We start from the raw sequence: 20,349 nt of genomic DNA, 5'->3' as shown, positions 1-20,349 counted from the left end.
CCAACAGGAACGTCTCACCTGCCTTCGTTTCCCCTCAAGAAGGTTTTTAATGACACAGTGCCTCCCAGCCCTGTTTATCTGCAGTGCATTGGCTTCTGCTTTCTCTTTCCACTAATGAGTCAGGGATCAGGCTGCTGAAGGGCCCTCGTTTAGCTTTGAGGGGGCCCTGGAGCCTTGCTGGTCTTCTTCTAAGGAACTTGAAGAGGTGCTGACATTCCTGTGACCCCTGGCCTGCAGGCTGTGAGCCAGAGGCCTGGTTGGACCCGATTCCTCTTCTCAGCCTTCCTGTGCTTTCTCCATTTATTAACTTTATCCTGGTGGGAAGGGTGAGCTACCAGGGCCTACGTCCGTGGAAATGGAGCAGTCGGTAGAGTCTGTGTTAGGCTGAGAGAGGCACCACCCAGGACCGTATACATGGTGTGCTCCAGAGTGGGGGACTCAAATATCCAGGGTCTCTGGTTGCCTTGCCCTGGTAGTGTGAAGGAGACTGACTTTGTACTTTTTTGTGCATTTTTATTTTATTTTTTTAAATCAGGTAGATGATTTATTTCTTTGGCTGCACCAGGTCTTTGTTGCAGAATATGGGATGTAGTTCCCTGACTAGGAATCAAACCCAGGCCCCCTGCTTTGGGAGCAAGGAGTCTTAGCCATTGGGCCACTAGGGAAGTCCCAACCAGATAGATTTTTTTAAGTGGGTGTATCTCCCTCCCTCTCAAATTCTGGGGTAAGGCACATGTTGAAGCTGTACAGAGTATGTTAGAACTGTCAAATGCACCAATTCCATTCAGCTGTGTCCACTGTGAAGCAGGAGCCCAGTTCTGTTTGTTCTTTGACAGCGTAAACATGACCAACTCTTTCATCAAAATGAAAAATGAAAATCTGGCATCTATGTCATGGCAGTTCTGAATTTCAGGATAAAAGAAAGAGATGGTCCTTAAACTTGAGTATATGCTCTGAAATACATAAAGATGCTCTATTGTTATAAGCCTAAAACAGATTAAAAACCTCCTTACCGTGAATCCCCGTTAGGGCAGTCTTCAAAATAAGATGGTAGTTGTGGTCCAGAAATCCTGTCAGGGTGGCTAGGAGGGTCATAAGGATTCTTTTTGTTTTCTTTTCTTCTTAATGATTATAAAACAAAAAGGTTTGATTTTAAAAAGTCAACTATTTGAGAAATGTACTATGTGAACTGTAAAATCCTGTAAGCCTAACTTCATCAGTTTAGAATGTAACTCTTTAGTATTAAAAAAGGAATCTAAGTATACTAAAGTTCTTTTCAAAAGAAACACTGTTACAACTTGCCTTTTTCACTTGACAGTGTATCTCTTACCTCTTTTCCTGCCAGTCCTTGGGAATCTACCTTATTATTTTAAACTCTAGAGATTGGCCTCATTATTAGAGAGTTCCATGTGATTCTCTAATATAGATTGCCATGATTTATTTAACCAGTTTCCTGCTAATGGACTTTTGGGTTGGTTTCCAATTTTTCTGATTTATGATTCTGCCAAAGTGAACATCTCTGTACATGTATTTCTATAAAATAAATTCCTGGAAGGATTGCCAGGCCCCAGGATCAGCATGTTTTAAATTTTAATGTAGACTATGGTCTTCCCAAAAGGGTATACACAGATGCTGGCCTTCCAGCATATCTGAGAAGTTTTCTTCCACACCCCTTCCAACACCCTGTCCAGATTCTTGTAAACATTAGCTAATCCAATCTGGTGAAAAATAATATGTTACAATTTATTTATTTATTTTTTTTTAATATGTTACAATTTAAAATTTCTTTAACTGTTAGTGAGATGGAGCATCTTTCCACCTCTTTTTGATGATAACTTGTATTTCTTCTGGGATTGCTTCTTTGTGTCTTTTGTCTATTTTTCTACAGGGTTGTTTCTCTTTTTTTTTTTTTTTAATTGTGTTTTGTAAGCCCTCTTTCATACACACACAAAAAATAGTTCTCTATCTGAGTGAACAGTGGTCTTACCCTAAGTTTTTTAGGTCCTTATGAGGTCCATGAAGAAGCTTCAGGAGGGCTGGGCATTTCTTTGAAATTCTCCAAAAGCAAATTGCGTGTGTGTGTGCCCGGGTAGGTGCGTTTTTTTTCTAGGGGAGGGTCTGTTGCTTTCATCAGCTTCTAGTAGGTCTGTGTGAAGCTGAACACACTGTAGCAGGAGTGTTTGTCTTAACTCCTTGCTCTCCCACAGGGAGGTAAAGGCTGCACAGGCCAGACAGTGACCAGACAAGAAAACCGTCTGATCATCCCCTGGAGCATTTGGTTAGCAGGCGTCTGTTTTAAGATAGCCTGGTGGCCTGTCCCTCTAAGGCTCCCATTCTTGAGTCTAGAGCAGAGGTCAGCAGACTCCTGCCCCCAGGCCACATCCAGGCCACTGCAGGTTTCTGTGAACACAGGTTTATCGGCACAGAACCGCTCCCATTTGATTCTTTCATGCTAATGACGGTGGAGTGAGTGACGGTGACAGTCTCACTGCATGGAGACCACATGGTTGCAAAACCTAGAGTTTTTCTGGCCCTTGGCAGAAAAAGTCTGACAGCCTTAGGTCTAGAAGCACAAGAAGCTGCTCAATCATGATTCCCTGTCAGAAGGCAGGGGCTCACCCCCACCCCCAGCCCCAGCTCTAGTTATGTGACCCTCCTCCTCAAGCATTTTTCATGCCGCCGGCTTCCTCCTCTGTGCCCTGGCCCCAGGGACCTCCTTGGGCAGTCCTCTGTCCCACAAGGCTTCAGATAAGGAGCATTTCTAGATCAGACCTCGAGAGGGGACTGAGAAGCAGGTCAGTGAGGGCAGCCTGCGGCTCTTGGGCCATGGTCTTGGGCCGTGGGGGCTTCTGCTGAGCAGAGCTGAATCTAGTCCTGACACAGCCCAAACCTTTTAAAAAGCAGAACTGTTAGGATCGGCTCCCGGAGGTGCCAGACCAGCAGCACAATGGCACTTTCTGTTTGGGTCTCCTAGCCGTGCTCTCATCTGGGGGACAAAGGAGTCTTCAGGGTTGCCTTTAGGAGCTTCCTAAATCAACAGCTTTGGGACTCAGTGACAACCTAGGAATCCGGGGAGAGGGGGGTTGTGTTGCCAGGGAAACCTTAATTGGGGGACTTTCTGAGTCCCAAGGGGTTGTGGTATAAATAAGGATGACCAGGGACTGTGAACTGCTATCCCCATTGGTGCTAGTGAAGGGGTCCTAACTTCACAGAACACCTTTTCCCCACCAGCCTGTAGACTCCCTTCCAGAGCCAGAGAGGTGTGTGTGTACCCATGGGTGATCCTGCCCCCATGAGCAGAGGCTGGACCTCCTGCCAGGTGGGCTAGCTTTCCCAGGTCCCTGCCTCAGAGGGTCCTGGGCAATGCGACACTCTCAGAGGAGGAGGGTGCAGGTCACCGGGGGTCAGGGCCCACCCCAAGGTGCCAAGCCTCAGCCTCCTCTTGGCATCTGGACAGCACACTCAGGTCTGTTTGCTCACTGCCTCGCGTTTGTTCAAGTCTTTAACTCGCTTCAGCGGCTGGAGGAAAACAGCGGCCGGCAGCTGGGGTGGCGTCTGGGGGCCACCACCTAACGATCTGGGGCCGGGGTTGCTTAGAGATGGGAGTGGATGCCACCAACATTGTGAACATGTCTTTTCCACTTCATTACTCTGACCCCTGTCAGCGTGGGTGGGACGGGGAGTTCTGAGCTGAAACCCTCCCAGAAAAGTGATTGCAAAGTGCTGCCAGGCTCCTTAATGAAAACATTTCTCTGTGGGCTTTCCCTGTCTGACTCATGGGAGTCTTACTTGGAGCCTGAGGAAGAAATGATCCCACGGGAGTTGAGATCTGAGTTTGAAGAGAACAGAGTAAATGTCCATCTTCGAACACCTGGGAGGAGGGGAGGGAGAGGATTCCAGATACAGCAGTGAAACAGATGGCCCCGTCCAGGGCTGTGTGTGGAGTTTAGCATTCCTGCTCAGGTGACCTGCTTCTATGGCTAGGAGAGGATCCCCACGGCACCCCACGTGCCAGGTAAGCAGGACTCGCCTGCTGCCCCCAGCCAGCTCTGCCTCTGTTTCTGTTGTGTGCTCTGAGAGCCCAAAGCCATCAGCCCATCACCATTGGCCTGGGAAAAATCCACCCATCAGAGGGTTTCCACCCCGTGAAGTTGCCCCAGCACGTGACTCATTCAGGGGTGGACTGAACGTGTAGTGGGGGCCTCGGAAGGGCTGGACCTGGCTGGGAAAGTGAACTAAGTGGCTGGGGAAGTGGGGCCCCTCCTCCCCACCCCTTCAGCAGTGAAGCGGAAAGGTGATCACAAGGACCTTTACCTGGCAGTGTGTGCTTGGAGCTGCCAGTCGTGAAGGGTTAGAAAAGAGCCCAGCTATGCTGAGTCCACTTGTCCAGACTGGTACCTGGATCCTGGCCTGTTCAGGTTGCATGGGGCTATTGGGTGTGTGCAGCAGCCACTTGAGGACAAGGGTCACCTTTGAAAGGGGCCTGAGGGCCCAAATGCCAGTCCCCCACCCCCACCCTGGATGGCCCGTGGCATCTCCCCAAGAGCCAGGGTGAGCCCCCCTAGCTGGTGGGCTCCGGAGATCACTGATTTGGAAAGCAGGTGCCAGGTGGCTCTTATGTCCCTGCCTGCCAGCAAGCCCCAGGCCTGTCTTGGGGGCTCCTGGGAAGAGAGACATCTTAAAGAGGGTCCTCCGAGGAGGGCCGCCCATCCTCACTGTGCCGGATCCTAGGCTTCTCAGCCAGTAGCCGGCTCCGAGGCCAGCACTCCAGGGGAGGGGCCGTCTGCAGCTGCTGTTTTCCCCTCTGGGAAGGTCACAGAGCCGGGGCCTGTTTACAGTGCAGCCCAGGGGCTGAGCGAATGAGTCACCACCGGCTCGCGCGGGGATGGCATTCCGCGGCCGGCTCAGAGGACGGGTTCTGCCTGGCTGAGCCCACTCCAGCCCCCCTCCTACCCCGGGGCAGCAACAGCATTAATGGCGGCGGTGGTGGGAAGCCCCCCAGAGCCAGGGAGGGGGCCTCCGCACTTCCCCCCACACCCAACCTACGAGAGCAGTTGGGAGCCCAGGGTCAGGAAACCGCCCTGCTGAGTGTTTTCCTCGCATCTGTCTTTGCAGCTCGGCTGCAGCTTCCTACTTGGCAGGAGTCACGGTTCTTCCCCCTCCGCCCGGCCCTCCAGCCGGCACTAGGCACTCTGCTCAGTCCTCAGCCATCATTCACTCCATCACCAGGGCTTCTGAGTGGCCATTATGTGCAGCTGAGGTCAGGCAGAGGCAGAAGGAGGGAGGGAGGAGGGGGATGTGGAGACCAGTGAGGGAGGAGACCCAGACAAGATGAAAGGAGAGTCTGCAGCCAAGGGCAGCCTGACAGTGCTGCCCTGGACTGTGGGGAGGTCGGCCGGGGGAGGTCAGGGAGGGAGGAGGCAGGTAGGCCTCAAAGGAGCTTCGGAAAAGATGTAAGAAATCTCTAATGGGGAGAGCAAACAGAGTGGTTAATAAGGAACAGAGAGAGGTATGAGAGGTAAGGATAATTGCCTTGATCCTCCAAATCAAGTGTGGACCCTTCAGGGGCCGCGTGTGTGTTTTCCAGGAGACAGAGTAGCCCAGTGGTTATGCACGTCAACTTGACGTGCTTTGACTTCTAGTTTTGACCCTTACCAGCCTAGGGATCCCTTGACTGTTTTTTTTAAAAGAACTTTTGTATTTTTGGCGGCGCTGGGCCTTCGTTGCTGTGTGCAGGCTTTGTCTAGTTGCGGCGCGCGGGGCCCACGCTTGCAGTGGCTTCTTCTGTCGTGGAACATGGTCTCTAGGACAGGGCTCAGTCGTTGGGGCACACACAGGCTTAGTCGCCCCACAGCATGTGGGATTTTCCCTGAATCAGGGATCGAACCCTTGTACAGCGCTGCATTGGCAGGCAGACTCACCAGGGAAGTCCCCTTGACTTTTCTAATCCTAAAGTCTTGGAACCATTAAGTGAGGGTAATGAGTGACGCTTTCTTGGTAAGGATGTTATGAGGGTTTTTAGGATAATAATAGTTTCTGTTATAATAACAATGCTACTATATTATTTAATATATTAACATAACCGTGTATGCTGTCATATATTATAACTTAATAATAAGGAAAAATCCTCTGATCAAGCTGCTCCTGGGCAAATGGGGGAAATTTCCTCTAGCAGGCATGACAGCTTTGGGAGGAAGGGAAGGAAGTGGCTTAAAGGATAAAACACAATTAGTGTTAACATTTGAAAAATAATTAGTGCCCCCAGGGTAAACTTCACTCCGCCTGTGTTTGCTGTTTTGTGACCACACACTGACCACTGCCAGGATGTTTATGCTTTAGCTTTCACTGGTCAAGGTCATCCTTGACACTGTTTTCAGAGAAATTTCATCTGACACAAATGTTGTTTAGTCTCTAAGTCATGTCCGATTCTTTTGCAACCCTGTTGACTGCAGCCTGCCAGGCTTCTCTGTTCATGGGACTTCCCAAGCAAGAATACTGAAGTGGGTTTGCCATTGCCTTCTCCAGGGGATCGCAAAGAGTCGGACACGACTGAGCTACTAGCTACTACTGAAAGCTAAAATACTTTCAGCTACTACGAAAAGCTGAAATACTTTGACTACCCGTTTGAACACAGTAGTGGCTCAGTCCGACTCTTTGCAACCCCATGGACTATAGCCTATCAGGCTCCTCCGTCCATGGGATTTTCCAGGCAAGAGTGCTGGAGTGGATTAGCAATTTCCTTCTCCAGGGGATCTTCCTGACCCAGGAATTGAACCCACGTCTCCTGCATTGCGGGCAGACGCTTTACCGTCTGAGCCACCAGGGAAATCCACTTAGATTGGTCAGAAAAACCCTATCATCAACTATGACATTAAAGGACAAACTGGGAAAACATACCTAACGGTAGGAACAAACTAGGAAGGTCTTTAATATATAAAGAGCCTATACCAAATTAATATGAATGAATTAACATCTTCTTAGGAAGAAAGGACAAATGAGGAATGTAACTGATTTTAAAAACTGTAGAAAAAAATGTTCAAAGTCATTAGCAATCAGTAAATGTAAGTTTTTTCAATTCCAATTGGTGTAAGTTTTTTGGAAGGTAGTTTGTCACAGAGTATCACAAAAAAACTTAAAAACGTGGATTCCCTTTTGCCAAATGATTCTACTTTGGGGAATTTTTACCTTAAGGAAATAATAGCTATTTGCGTATGTGTTTATCTTCAAGCATGTCCATTAAAAAATGTTATTTATGATAAAAATTGAAAAGGATCTGAGAACATCAGAGAAATGGTTGCATAAATTATAGACCATTCAGAAAAGGAAATACCAGACAGGTGTTACAAATTATGTTGAAGATGAATACAGGAATAAATCAGGAAGTATTTATAATATACAAAATAAAAAAAGAGGAAGTTTTTAAAATAATATGTAGTATCTGATTCCAGTTTGGTTAAAACTTATAGGTATTTATAGGAAAATAATTGAAGGCAATTACATCAAAATGATAATGTGGCTATATCAGGGGAATTCTTTTTTCCCCAAGGGGAATTTTTATTTCATTTTTTATGTGTACTTTGTTCTAGATATTTTACAATGAACATGCGTTGCTTTCCTAACCAGCAAAAAATAACTGTAAGGTAAAGGATAAGATGTACACATTCCTGAGGAGGCTGTATAGTGTGGTTTGCCCTGAGGCTCTGTATACCCTGGGAGTGTATACCACATGCTTACCAAAAGAACATATTAAGGAGGGGGAGGATTTTCAGGGTGTTGTAAAGAATGTTCCAGGCAGGGAGAGGCAGAGAAGCCAGGAGGGCAGCTGGGAGGCTACTGGCCTTGTCCAGACATGAGGGTGAGGATCTCATCCAGGGTCAGATGGAAAGTCAGAACCCTCTCCCAGCTTCCTATTCTTGCCCGTCCCAGACGCAGTCTGGGGAGCAGACTCCGGGAAATGAGGTCAGAGTTGCCCACTAGCCCCAAGCTCTGTGGTTTTGTTGGCCTCTAGCTTGGGTTAGGGTAGAAGAAAAAGGGCTGGTAAGCAAGCTGTCTGCTTTTCAGAAGTATCCCCTTGCCCTGTCAAAAAGTTGGGAACACTCTTTGCACCCAAAGGTGACTACCATGGCAGAAGCGTTTCCTGGCTTGACTGTGCTGAGTGGCTTTTGTCTTCCATCTGCTTTTCTGATTGGGTTCTAAGCCCTCTTTTTTGTTGTTGCTGTTGTTTTGTGCTTTGTTTCTTTGGCCATACTGCCCTGCATGTGGGATCTTAATTCCCCTATCAGGGATCAAACCCATGCCCCCTGCATTGAAAGCACAGAGTCTTAACCACTGGACTGACAGGGAAATCCCTCTAAGCCATCTTTGATCCCTTCTTTCTTCACATGCCTTCCAGGCTGGAACAGTTTCCTTCTTCCATACAAGCAAAGCTAATCTTTGGATTCTCCCTGGGGCAGATATGGGCCTGGAGATGCCTGAAGCTGCCTTGGTGGAATAGCCAGTGAGGCACAGCCGAAATACGTGAGCCCAGGATCTGAGGGTGTCCTCTGAACCGCAGCATATCTGGGAGGCAGGTGTGCACAGTGAAATTGGGTGCCTTTCGGGCTCACCTAGGTGTGCCTGGGTGGCCATGAGCATGTCACCTTTCCTCTGTCTCCTGCTGGGGAAGTTTCCACATGCTTCTTGTCTCCCTCCGACCCTCTCTGAGAAGCCTGAGTGCGCAGAGGGGGCTGGAGGAAGAACTCTGTGTGTGTGGCAAAGCTGTTGAGGGCACCCTGGCCTGATGCCACAAGATGGCTTTGTTGGCCACACACTATGGATTTATTCATGTTCCTTTTTAATCCTGGGATCCCAAAACATCTCAAGTCTCTTATTCATGTTTTTTTTTTTCTTTAACAATGACACTGAGACATAATCTACATACCATACAATTCACCTAAACTATATAAGTCAATGGATTTTAGTGTATTTATAGAGTTACACGGTCATCACCAGAATTAATCATATCACCCCAATCACAATTCTGGACCATTAGCATTTCCTCCCTGTCCCTCCCAGGTTCTTCTACCCCAGCCCTAGACAGCCCCTCGTCTAGTCTCTGTCTCTAGGGATTTGCCTGTTCCGGACATTTCACATGAATGGAATCATACAGTTACGTGGTCTTCTGTGACTGGTGTCTTTCACTCGGCATAATTTTGCAGAGTTGATTCGTGTTGTAACATGTATCAGCTCTTCATTCCTTTCTGTGGCTGTGTAATATTCCCTTGTGTGCATATCCCACAGTTTGCTTATCTAGTCATCCATTGATGGGCGTGAAGGTTGTTCCCACTTTTTGTATATTATAAAGAATGCTGCTGTAAACACTCATGTACCTACATGTTTTTGTGTGAACATACGTTTGTATTCGTCTTGTGTATATACCTAGGAGTGAAGTGTCTGGGTCACATGGTAGCTTTGTGTTTAAATGAGGAGCTTCCAGACTGTTTTGCAAAGTGACTGCACCATTTTCGGTTCTCACCAGTCGGGTAGGAGGGTTCCAACTACTCTATATCAGCACCAGCATTTGTTGTGTTCTATTTTCTTTTTAAAAAAATTATTATTGTAGCCACTTAGCATGCACAGGGGGTATGAAGCAGCAGCTTATTGTGGTTTGATTTGCATTTCCCTATGACTAATGATACTGAGTATCTTTTCATAACGGTATTGGCTATTTGTGTATCTTCTTTGGAGAAACGTCTATTCAGAAATGTCTGTTTGCCCATTTTAAAAATGATTATTTTTTTTATTATTACTGAGTTGTCAGAGTTATTTATATATTGCAGATAGGAGTGCCCTATCCAATACGTGATTCATAAAAATTTTCTCTCTTCGTCTCATCATATTTTCATTTTCTTGATGGCGTCCTTTGAAGCACAAACATTTTTCACTTGTATGATGTCCCTTTTTCATTTTTAATTGTGGTCAAAACAGGCAGAAATGATGAGGGGCAGGTAGGTAAATACATTCACACTGCTTGTGTTCAGCAAACGGATTAACTTGCAGGCAGCCATCACGTGGTGCATTTTGATAAAACCCCAAAACGATTCCAGACATCTTGGCAGAGGGAGACGTAGTTTAGGTCCATATAAGCAGCCTGAGTTCAATAAAACAGGTTCGCAGATCCAGAGAGCGAGTCTCAATGCCAGGGACTGTGTGGGTGTGGATGGAGAACCTTCAGAGCAAGTGGTGTGAGCTCTCCTGAGGTTAGCGAGCGCACGGAAGGCTGCAGTTAGGGGAGGATGCGCTTCACCCCATGCCAGTCTGAATCCACGACCTCGTTGTCATAGTTTACCATGCCTGAATTTGTATGGAATCCACTGAGGGTTTTAGCTTCGCAGTCATGTCGAATGGGCCCAAAACAAGCTCCTGTGAGATGGGAAGAGTGGCCTCATGGGGAAGAAAGCCTGAGCTTTTCTTGCCATTGATCTTTCCAGGTGGGAAGAGAAAGCCCTCCTTGAACCTAGAAAATGAGAAGCAGGACTCCCAGGCCAGCCTCCTCATCTACCCCAGAGACTGTAGAATTCTGATTGGCACCTTCCAGAGACCTACTCTTCTCAAAATCAAAAGCAGCTTTTGCTGACATCTGGTCGTTCTGGAATACTGATATTTTTATTTATAAAATTAGGCTTGCATCCTCAAATAGATTCTTATTTTTAACAGACTTGTTCCCTTTGAGGGTTGCCTTACTCACTGGCATCTCCTTGTAACCCTGCAGAGACCGAAGGCCCTAGCCTATGCCAGAGCAGAGAGGAGGGTCGCTTGCCAGCCAGGAAGTCCTGTCTGCACGTGCAGAGTCTGAATTCTGCATTACTCTCCGCTTCTTCCTTTATCACCCTCAGTCCGGGAAGAAAAAACGCGCAATTAGCAGTGATTATCCCTGGACTGATGCCTCGTGAATTACACAGGGAGGAGAGCAGATAAGACGAGGTGCCCGAGGATGCCGTCATGCTCTCTTCCCTTCCTCCTTCATCCTCCCTGTCTGTCCCTCTTTCAGCAGAAGTTTGCCTTGCTTCTTGTCTTTCAGCTACCCAACATGTTTGGTGACCTTCGGTCCACATTTATTGCCCTGATGATTGGATCCTATGCCTCCTCGGCGGTCACCTTCCCAGGAGTCAAGGTGAGAGTGTGTGCTGGTGTCTGAGCAGAGGCCTCTCCCGAGACTCCTTCTGCCCTCCCTGAAGAGGGAAGTCACTGGGGCCTGCCCTTCCCCCCACCCGCCCCTGGGAGGATGCACCTGGGCACCTCTGGGAGTAAGAAAAGAGACCTGCTGGGCAGGGGTGGGGTGGGGTGGGGTGGGGTGGGGTGGAGGCGTGAGAGTGGGGATGGTGAAGTCAAGCATATCTCTGCAGGGTGTGACTGCAGGCTGCCTTTGAATTTCAGGGCTGGGGGGAAAGAGAGGGAGTGAGAGAATGTCCCCCATCCTGAATCCAGCTCCAGTCCCCTCTCCCTACCCCCCACCCCTCCCCCAGATCTGTTGTCATTGGGCTGTTGCTCCCTACTGCCAGAGCGCTGCTCACAGCCAAGTTGGTTCAGCTGTTTCCCTCCCAGGCAGGATTCTGAGCCCGTGGAAGTCACATGGGGTCAGGATGAAGCAAGCACCTCACTGCTCATCAGTCTTGGTTCCTGCTCTAAATCCTGTTGTTCCTGAAAGGGCTTCAGAACCAGCTTTTCTCTGTGGTGGCCCCAGCTCCAATAAATCCCCTTTACTGAGGTCCCAGGGGAAGAGGCCGCAGAGCAGGAGGAGGAGTCATAGACAACGGGCCGGCCACCTGGGCATTGAGCTGTCCGGAGAAGCTAGGGCCACCGTCCCTGGATGTTAGAAATCCTCAAGTTCCTGGAGTGTGGAGGAGCCCTCAGGTTCCTCCTCCTCCTTGTCTCAGTGTCCGACTGCTGGTCCCCTCCCTGGGGAGCTGGGCAGCTGTCTGCCACTGCCCTGGGGACCCTTGGGCTGGAAATAAATGGCAAAATTGGCAATAACAGTCTGGCAGTCTTCCCACCAACCAGGCCCTGTACTGGGCCCTCTACTGGGGTCACACCCGCTGAACCGCACCTCAGCACCAAGAAGGTACATGCCAGTGTCACACCCATTTCACAGAAGAGCAAAGTGAGACATTCAACTGTTCATTCCTCGAGTATTTTTTTGGCACCTACCATGTATACACTTCAAGGTGCTAGAGAAACATCAGTGGACAAGTCTAGGGATTCCTATCTTCAGAGAGCTGGACTAATGATGGATGAGGAAATGAATCATAAGTCAAAAAATCTCAGCCAGGGCTGTTCACTGTGAGCCGGTGCTATGATGGGCAGCTGGGGGAGGCCTCTCCAAGGAGGTGACGTTTGGTCCAAGCTGCAGGCGTTTGGTCCAAACTGCAGGCATTTGGTCCAGGGCGAGCAGAGATGATTGAAATGCCTGGTGCCTGGTGACCAAACATCCAGCCTGAGGGGCCATGTCCTCACCTCAAAGCTCAGCACAGGCAGACCAGGACTGCCGGGTGCCCCCTGCCCACTCCGGCTTTTCTCTGCTAACTCTGCCCCACCCTGACTCCGACCCCTGTCCCCTTGCGCCTCTCAGGTCATCTATGACTTTGGTGCCTCCTTCATTGTTATCCTCGTGGTCTGGGCTGGCTGCTCCGGGCTGGTTTTCCTCAACTGCTTCTTTAATTGGCCCTTGGAGCCCTTCCCGGGGCCAGAGGACATGGACTACACGTAAGTGGACCTGCAGCCTGCCCCCACTCCCACACCGGCCAGGGGCGTGGGCAGCGTGACAGACACTCTCCTGTGGCCTCCAGGGTGAAGATCAAGTTCAGCTGGCTGGGCTTCGACCACAAGATCACAGGGAAGCAGTTCTACAAGCAGGTGACCACAGTGGGGCGCCGCCTCAGCGTGGGCAGCTCCATGCGGAGCGCCAAGGAGCAGGCGGCCCTGCAGGAGGGCCACAAGCTGTGCCTGTCCACCGTCGACCTGGAGGTCAAGTGCCAGCCTGATGCCACAGGTACCCACCCGCATGTGGCCCCTCACCTCCCAAGCCTGCCCTGAGCCATCAACAGCCCAGTGACAAGGAGGGGGCATCCAGTCCAGATGGGGACCCCGATGGGGTCCAGCACCCCCTGAGGGCTCTGTGGGTACCACCTCCCTTCATCCCCACATCATCCCGCAAGGTCAGGCAGTACCACCCACCCTGCCTTATAGACTAAGCTCAGAGAGGGTGAGGTTCACCCAGCTTGTTTTGTACAGCTGGGTGACCCCACTCCTGCACCCAGCCGTCTACCTCATCTGGTGTGTGGTGACGGGGGCCTCCCAGCCCCACATGTGCCCTGGATGGTAGGTGGGCCGTGGGCCACCTGGTTCTCCCTGAGCCCCCGGTTCTCCCCGCAGCGGCCCCCTCGTTCATGCACAGCGTGTTCAGCCCCATCCTGCTGCTCAGCCTGGTCACCATGTGCGTCACACAGCTGCGCCTCATCTTCTACATGGGCGCCATGAACAACATCCTTCAGTTCCTGGTCAGCGGCGACCAGGCCGTAGGTAGGTGGCTTCCAAGCCCTGGGGCACTGCCCACGCGCGGTGGTCACTTCTGGCCGCCTGAGGTCAAGTCCACCACCTGGCCAGCCGGAGGGTGTGGGGCTAGGCTGGGTCAGCGGGGCGGTGAGATGGCAGAATCCAAGGGCCTGATGGTGCGTCAGAGCCATTTCATCACAGCCGGGCCCAACTGTTCTTTCTCGTCCCCGCCAGAGTTTCCCGGTTTAGGAGGGAGGAGAGGACTGAAATAACTGTGTGTTTGGGGTGTGGGGTGTGTTTTTCGTTGCCTGAGGGGGACGGTTGACGTGTGTGTTTATAAGAGAAGACGCTGCACAGAACACTGTACTCCACCTGAGAGCTTGTTGAAAGACAATCCGTCAAACCTAGCGCCAAGAATCCTCTGGGAAACCGCAGGGGTAGCACGTGGAGAGGCTGGGGTGGGGGCCGGGCCACTGCGGCTGAACACGGGGTCTCCTGGGAGCTGTGTCCTGAACTGGGAAGCGAGGCCAGGTGGAGCCTTCTTCCTCTTATGTGATCCGGTCCGGGCTTGTTACTTCTGGTAAACAGAACTGATAACCCACCTGCCCACTTTTCCAAAAGAACACACAAGCTGATTAGAGGTTTTGATTCTGCAAAGAAAGTCCGTACTTCCTCAGGGCCTGAGCTGAGTCAGCTTTAGTCATCCGAAATCAGGACAAACACATTGGGTAAATCCTTTTTATTGGCAGTCTCATTGGTGTGCAGCTTTTGGAGTTGGTTTAATTGTTTTTCTCCACGGGAAGATATGCCAGGCAATGTAAGGGTTTTAGTTGTTGTTGTTGTTGTTTTTCTTTTTAAATTTATTCTTGGCTGCACTGGGACTCCGTTGCTGCGTGAGGGTTTTTCTCTAGCTGCGGCCAGCGGTGGCTCCTCTTCCCTGCAGTGCGGGAGCTTCTCACTGTGGTGGTTTCTCTTGCTGTGGAGCATGGCCTCTAGAGCGCAGACTCCATGGTTGTGGCACATGGACTTCATTGCCCTGTGGCATGTGGAATCTTCCCTGGCCAGGGTTCAAACCCTTTTGCCCTGCGTTGGCAGACGGATTCATTACCACTGAACCACCAGGGAAGTCCTGTATGTTTTTAAAGAGGATAAGAAACTCAGCTATAAGAAAAGGGGAAGGAGACTAACGGACACACATAATGCAGGCTCTATTCTGAAAATGGGTGTTCGGACGTGAAGCAACATGGAAAAACCCCATTATGTGCCCTTGCAGAAATTCACAGCAAACACGAAGATGTGGGGGGGAAAAATAACCTGTTTAGCTTCATTTCATTCAATGATATTCCCCTAAATTTCAACCGCAGGAACCCTTTTATTACGTAACATTCATTAAAATCTGTCCACCGTACTTTGGGGAGAGCTGATTTAGCCTGTCTAAAGGCCCTTTATTACATACCCTGAGGCCCAGACAGGCAGAGACCCTGATGAGTATAGAGAAAAGGCCCTTACTGGCCCTTGGAAGGCAAATCTCCCTGCTGCTGCTGAGTCATGGCCTTCTCTTTTGCTTTCTCTGAGAAATCTTTTGCTGCCCAAGAGGCATTTTTTTTCCCGCTTCTGTTTCCCTCTTTCAAAAGTCAGTTTTAAGAAGTAGAGGAAGTTGGGCCAGGAAATTCGGTCCACAGCTGACAGGGCATTGGTTTTCCCCATCCTGCTCCTCTGAGTACTTGTGCCTGAGAGCTCACACACACACACATACACACACACGAACACACGGACATCTGGACGTCAGGATCAGGGGGCTGGCAGCACTGGCTGGTCAGACACTCAGGCTGGGTGTGGGGTGGATTCTTGGCCACTTCCCCGTCATGGTCCCCCCACAAGTGCCACAGGCCTGATTCACAGCCCGTCTGTGATGAGGCCCCAGCCGCACATGACCGAGGCCCCAGCAGGCAGGAAACCGTCATCAGATACCCGTGCGGGGCACTCTGAGAGTCAGGGCTCCGTGGGAAGTGATGTGGGTGCTGGGCCCAGAGCGCGCCACCCCCACAGCCCTCTCTCTGTAACAGCCTTTGACATTTCTGCTGCTAACCCCACTCCTCTCTGCTTTGCCACTTTTGCTGTCTCGGTGCAGTGATGGCTACCGGTAAGTCCGTGGGGTCTGGGGGGGGGAGGGGGTCGTCAGGGAACACAGGACGTCCGCTCCTGGCCAGAGCCTGCCCGACTGAGAAGCACCTGTCCTTGAACTCCAGACGGCCCCCTGCACTCCGCACGTCCCCCTCAGCCAGAACTGAAGTGGGGGCGGGGGTGGCGCAGCCAGCCTTCAGCTTCTGAGAAATCTCATCATGACTTTAAGGCTCTCTAAAGGCCGGAGCCCTTACGTCGGGGCCCCTGTGAGTGGGGCCTTCTCGGTGTGTTTTGAGGGGCAGGACACTGATACACGAGGCTGTTGACACACAAAACCTCGCTCCGTCCTGGGCCTCGGTAATCTTGTGGTTCCCAGAGTCACAGAGACCTCCTGGAGCTCTGGGGAAGGTCACTGTGACGTACTGGACTTTGGTAGCTGTTTCTTGGAAATAGGCAAGGGATTCGGAGGAAAGAGTAGGGTGTCCTGCCCCTTGCTTAGACTTTGATTTCAGAGGTTGTCTCCCATCATGACTCACGGTGATAGGGATTGGGTGGGGGGGGTTCTGGGGAAAAAAAAACCCAGAAGGGCTTGTGGCATCACAGACTCTGCCCAGCCCCCTCCCCAGGCCTCAGCGGGCAGCCCCCCAGCCCCGCTCTGTGACCCAGCCCTTCTGTCTCCTCAGTGAGCCTCTACACCTCCATCTTCGGGGTGCTCCAGCTACTCTGCCTGCTCACCGCCCCCGTCATTGGCTACATCATGGATTGGAGGCTGAAGGAGTGTGAGGATGCCTCCGAGGAGCCCGAGGAGAAAGACGCCAACCCGTGCGTAGGCCGAACCCGTGTGCCTCGTGTCCCCAGAGGGAGCAGGCGGGTGTTAGGCGGCTCCGGGGTGGATGGGGCAGGTGTAAAGTCAGCAGGAGAGGCGAGAAGGGGCCATGCTCAAAGCCACTCTTGGCCCTCGCTTGGCTCAGCACACATACTGGTCTGTCACTTCTATCTGGAACAGTCTTTTGTATATAAAAGTTTGGGAAGCACCAAGCTAGAAGAGAGGAGAGAAAGTAGACTGCTGCTGCTAAGTCGCTTCAGTCATGTCTAACTCTGTGTGACCCTATAGACGGCAGCCCACCAGGCTCCCCCGTCCCTGGGATTCTCCAGGCAAGAACACTGGAGTGGGTTGCCATTTCCTTCTCCAATGCATGAAAGGGAAAAGTGAAAGTGAAGTCGCTCAGTCGTGTCCGACTCTTAGTGACCCCATGGACTGCAGCCCACCAGGCTCCTCCATCCATGGGATTTTCCAGGCAAGAGTACTGGAGTGGGGTGCCATTGCCTTCTCCAAGAAAGCAGACTGCTGCTGCTGCTAAGTCGCTTCAGTCGTGTCCAACTCTGTACGACCCCATAGACTGCAGCCCACCAGGCTCCCCCGTCCCTGGGATTCTCCAGGCAACAACACTGGAGTGGGTTGCCATTTCCTTCTCCAGAGAAAGCAGACTAGTAACTATCAAACACCCGCCTTTAGGACCACACACAGATCCTCAGCACGATTAGCACAAGGGCAGAGAGCCTTAGAGCGGTTCCGTTTGCCTGCAAAGCCTCCTTCACTGGGTGTGAGTTGTAAACAGGTATAAACTTAAGACATGTTAATAGATTTTTGTTCATGACTGTGAGAATTAAACGAGAAACTGGAGTTTCTTTATAGAAGGGTTGGGCTGTAAGATCAGAGGATGAGTTAAATGCTGTCTTCTCTGACTCCACCTTAATAAGCTACTCTTGATTGTATCGGGCCCCGTGCCAAGCACTTAATACACAATCTCTCAGGGAAGCCTCCCAACACCTTGATGAGTTATACCCATTTTACAGATGAGGGAATTGAAACTAGGCGTTGGAGTGGCTTGCCTGAGGTCACACAAGGAGAAAGTGGTGGGCCTGGGCCTCCCTGCATATCTCTGAGCCCTTGGATGTCGTGCGATTGTCCGTGGGGCATCCCTGTGGGTGGTGAGACTCGAATCAGTAGTAGTGAATTCACAGGGAGATAATTACAGAGATGCTCTGTTATCTAGGTCAGGTCCTACAGCTGGAAAGCAGTTGGTGCCCATTCCAGTTCCATCTGCCACATGCTCATTTCTTCTTCACTCCTTCCTGCCCTGCAAGGGGAAACCCACTTGCTCCCTTATTTGGCTTATTCTCTGGCTTAGCATCAGCTCCCTGCAGGATTTGGGTGAAGCTGGAGCCAACAGTGAAGGAGGCTTTGCCACATCCTGACCTGGGTGCCTCCTCCTCCTCCCTCCCCATCACTGGGGATCTGACCTCAGTCTTCATTGAAATAGTGCAGGGTTCAGTTCAGTTCAGTCACTCAGTCATGTCCGACTCTTTGCGACCCCATGGACTACAGCACACCAGACCTCTCTGTCCATCACCAACTCCCAGAGTTTGCCCAAACTCATGTCCATTGAGTCGGTGATGCCATCCAACCATCTCATCCTCTGTCATCCCCTTCTCCTCCTGCCTTCAATCTTTCCCAGCATCAGGATTTTGTCAAATGAGTCAGCTCTTTGCATTAGGTGGCCAAAGTGTTAGAGTTTCAGCTTCAACATCAGTCCTTCCAATGCAGGGTACTGATGCCCATCTTCTCGTGTCCAACCTCTCCACTAAGGTTCACACTCTGTGCTCAGTTCAGAGGGCCGTGGGGAGTGTCCCTCGTGATGGTCTATCCCCCACAGTCCCCAGCTAGCACTCACTTGGCGGTGGTGTCCAAGTCTTGCATTGTCCACAAGCTGTGACTCCCCGGGCCTGACTTCCTAGGAGAGTCTATTCTCCAGGGGCCCCCACCCCAGGGGCCCCCTTCCCCACCCCAGAGGGCCCCATGCCCCCATGCCCCCCCCCACCCCAGCTCCTGTGTTCCACGCCCTGTGTCCCCACAGAGGTGAGAAGAAGAAGAAGCGGGACCGGCAGATCCAGAAGATCACCAATGCCACGCGGGCCTTCGCCTTCACCAACCTGCTGCTCGTGGGTTTCGGGGTGACCTGCCTCATTCCCAACCTGCCGCTCCAGGTGGGTGTGGGGGATGGGATGATGAGTGAGAGAGGGCCTGATGTCTCATGGGGGAGCCATTAGCAAAGAGAACAGTGACTTTTTATTCATTTAATCCAACCAGCCAAACCAATCAACCAGCCCACCCTGGTTTACCAAGGGCCTTCTATCTCCCAGGCTCTGTGTGCAACGCTGAGTTGTTCAGTTGCTAAGTCATGTCCGACTCTCTGTGACCCCATGGATTGCAGCACACCAGGCTTCCCTGTCCTTCATTATCTCCCAGAGTTTGCTTAAACTCATGTCCGTTGAGTTGGTGATATCATGCAACCATCTCATCCTCTGTCGCCCCCTTCTCCTGCCCTCAATCTTTCTCAGCATCAGGGTCTTTTCTAATGAGTCGGTTCTTGGCATCAGGTGGCCAAGGTATTGGAGCTTCAGCTTCAGCATCAGTCCTTCCAATGAATATTCAGGGTTGATTTCCTTTAGGATTGACTGGTTTGATCTCCTTGCAGTCCAAGAGACTCTCCAGAATCTTTTCCAGCACCACAGTTCTAAGAGCAAGCTGTAAATGGAACTGAGATTTCCTTTCACAGTAGACCCTTCCCTATGAAAGGGTATTATTCTTCTTGGTCTTGGGGCATCTTACACACCATGAATACCATCATCTTACCATTTCTGGAGTCACATGGTGTATTTGTGTAGCTAATTGTTTTGCCTTTGCTCAGACAGCTGTGATCTGACATCCTAAGAGGTCTGGCCAGTCTGTGGCATTGATGGGAGCATTTGCTCTTCTGGTTCAGGATGGTCACAGGAGAAAGCCTCTGATGATGAGCTCTTGGTATCTGGGTTCAAAAGTTTAATTGCCTTGCACAAGATTTCCAGTGCTTTTGGAACCTGACTTTTGGCAGAGAGCTCAAGAAAGGTAGATTGCGTTACCTGCCTGGCTCCACCCTTAGGTCCACAGAAGGGTTCTAGTTCCAGTCCTCAAGTTGAACTTTGAAGGAAGGGATACAAGTGATGGCATTGCTCCCAGATGGGTGTGACCCGAGTCCAGGTGGTATCTTGGACCAAGTCCAGGAGGAAAGCAGGAGGCCCTTCCTTTCTACAAGTGGCCACATGTAGAAATACAGGGAACACCAGGTGTGCACCACCCACGGGTATTGGCGTGTGCTTGTGCCGACTCCGCGTGCAGCTGGAATAAACCCCCAGAGACTGATGCCGGTTCCAGACGGGAGTACTGGCACATCCCTGGTGCCTTCCCAGCCTCCTGGTGGTGGTGGCCCTCTCTGCAAGACCGGTAGACCCTTGCCCTGACCACCTTGTCCAGTCACGGGGCAGTGGTCAGTGAGGACTGCGATCTGCTTTTTGTTTTAACCAGTTCTTACTGAAAGACAAGTTGTGAAGAGGCAGCACAGCCTTTGGGGTGCAAAGGGGGAGCCTGTAAGGGATGCGTGTGCTTTCGGGCACAGCCCTCTCACAGCGCCGCAGAGAGCAGTCCCCCTGCCTCCGCCGCCCACATTCCCGGAAACAGGGCTTGGCTGCTGCGCCTGATGACAGGGCTGTGTGCAGAGAACAAACAAAGGGTCCCGGCAGCAAAGTAGACAGCTCGTGGCTCTCAGGAATCGTTAACAAGGGCCTGCTCAGCCTGCCAGCAGTGGCCTTTCCTTA

The 20,349-nt window shown here is 51.0% G+C and overlaps 1 protein-coding gene across 5 annotated transcripts in view; it reads left to right on the top strand.

Moving 5' to 3' along the window:
* SLC43A2 (solute carrier family 43 member 2) overlaps positions 1–20,349 on the top strand; it is a 45,313-nt gene that overhangs the window by 15,948 nt on the left and 9,016 nt on the right. For all 5 annotated transcript variants that reach the window (XM_024979971.2, XM_059877947.1, XM_024979970.2 and 2 more), the window contains 6 exon segments: positions 11,060–11,152; positions 12,608–12,741; positions 12,825–13,027; positions 13,411–13,557; positions 16,338–16,476; positions 18,573–18,702. In XM_024979971.2, the coding sequence (XP_024835739.1) occupies positions 11,060–11,152; positions 12,608–12,741; positions 12,825–13,027; positions 13,411–13,557; positions 16,338–16,476; positions 18,573–18,702 (846 nt within the window).

Source organism: Bos taurus, chromosome 19, assembly GCF_002263795.3.
Source record: "Bos taurus isolate L1 Dominette 01449 registration number 42190680 breed Hereford chromosome 19, ARS-UCD2.0, whole genome shotgun sequence".
Taxonomy (NCBI): domain Eukaryota; kingdom Metazoa; phylum Chordata; class Mammalia; order Artiodactyla; family Bovidae; genus Bos; species Bos taurus.
The sequence above is the reverse complement of the archived record's forward strand: the minus strand, read 5'-3'. Positions and strand labels throughout refer to the sequence as shown.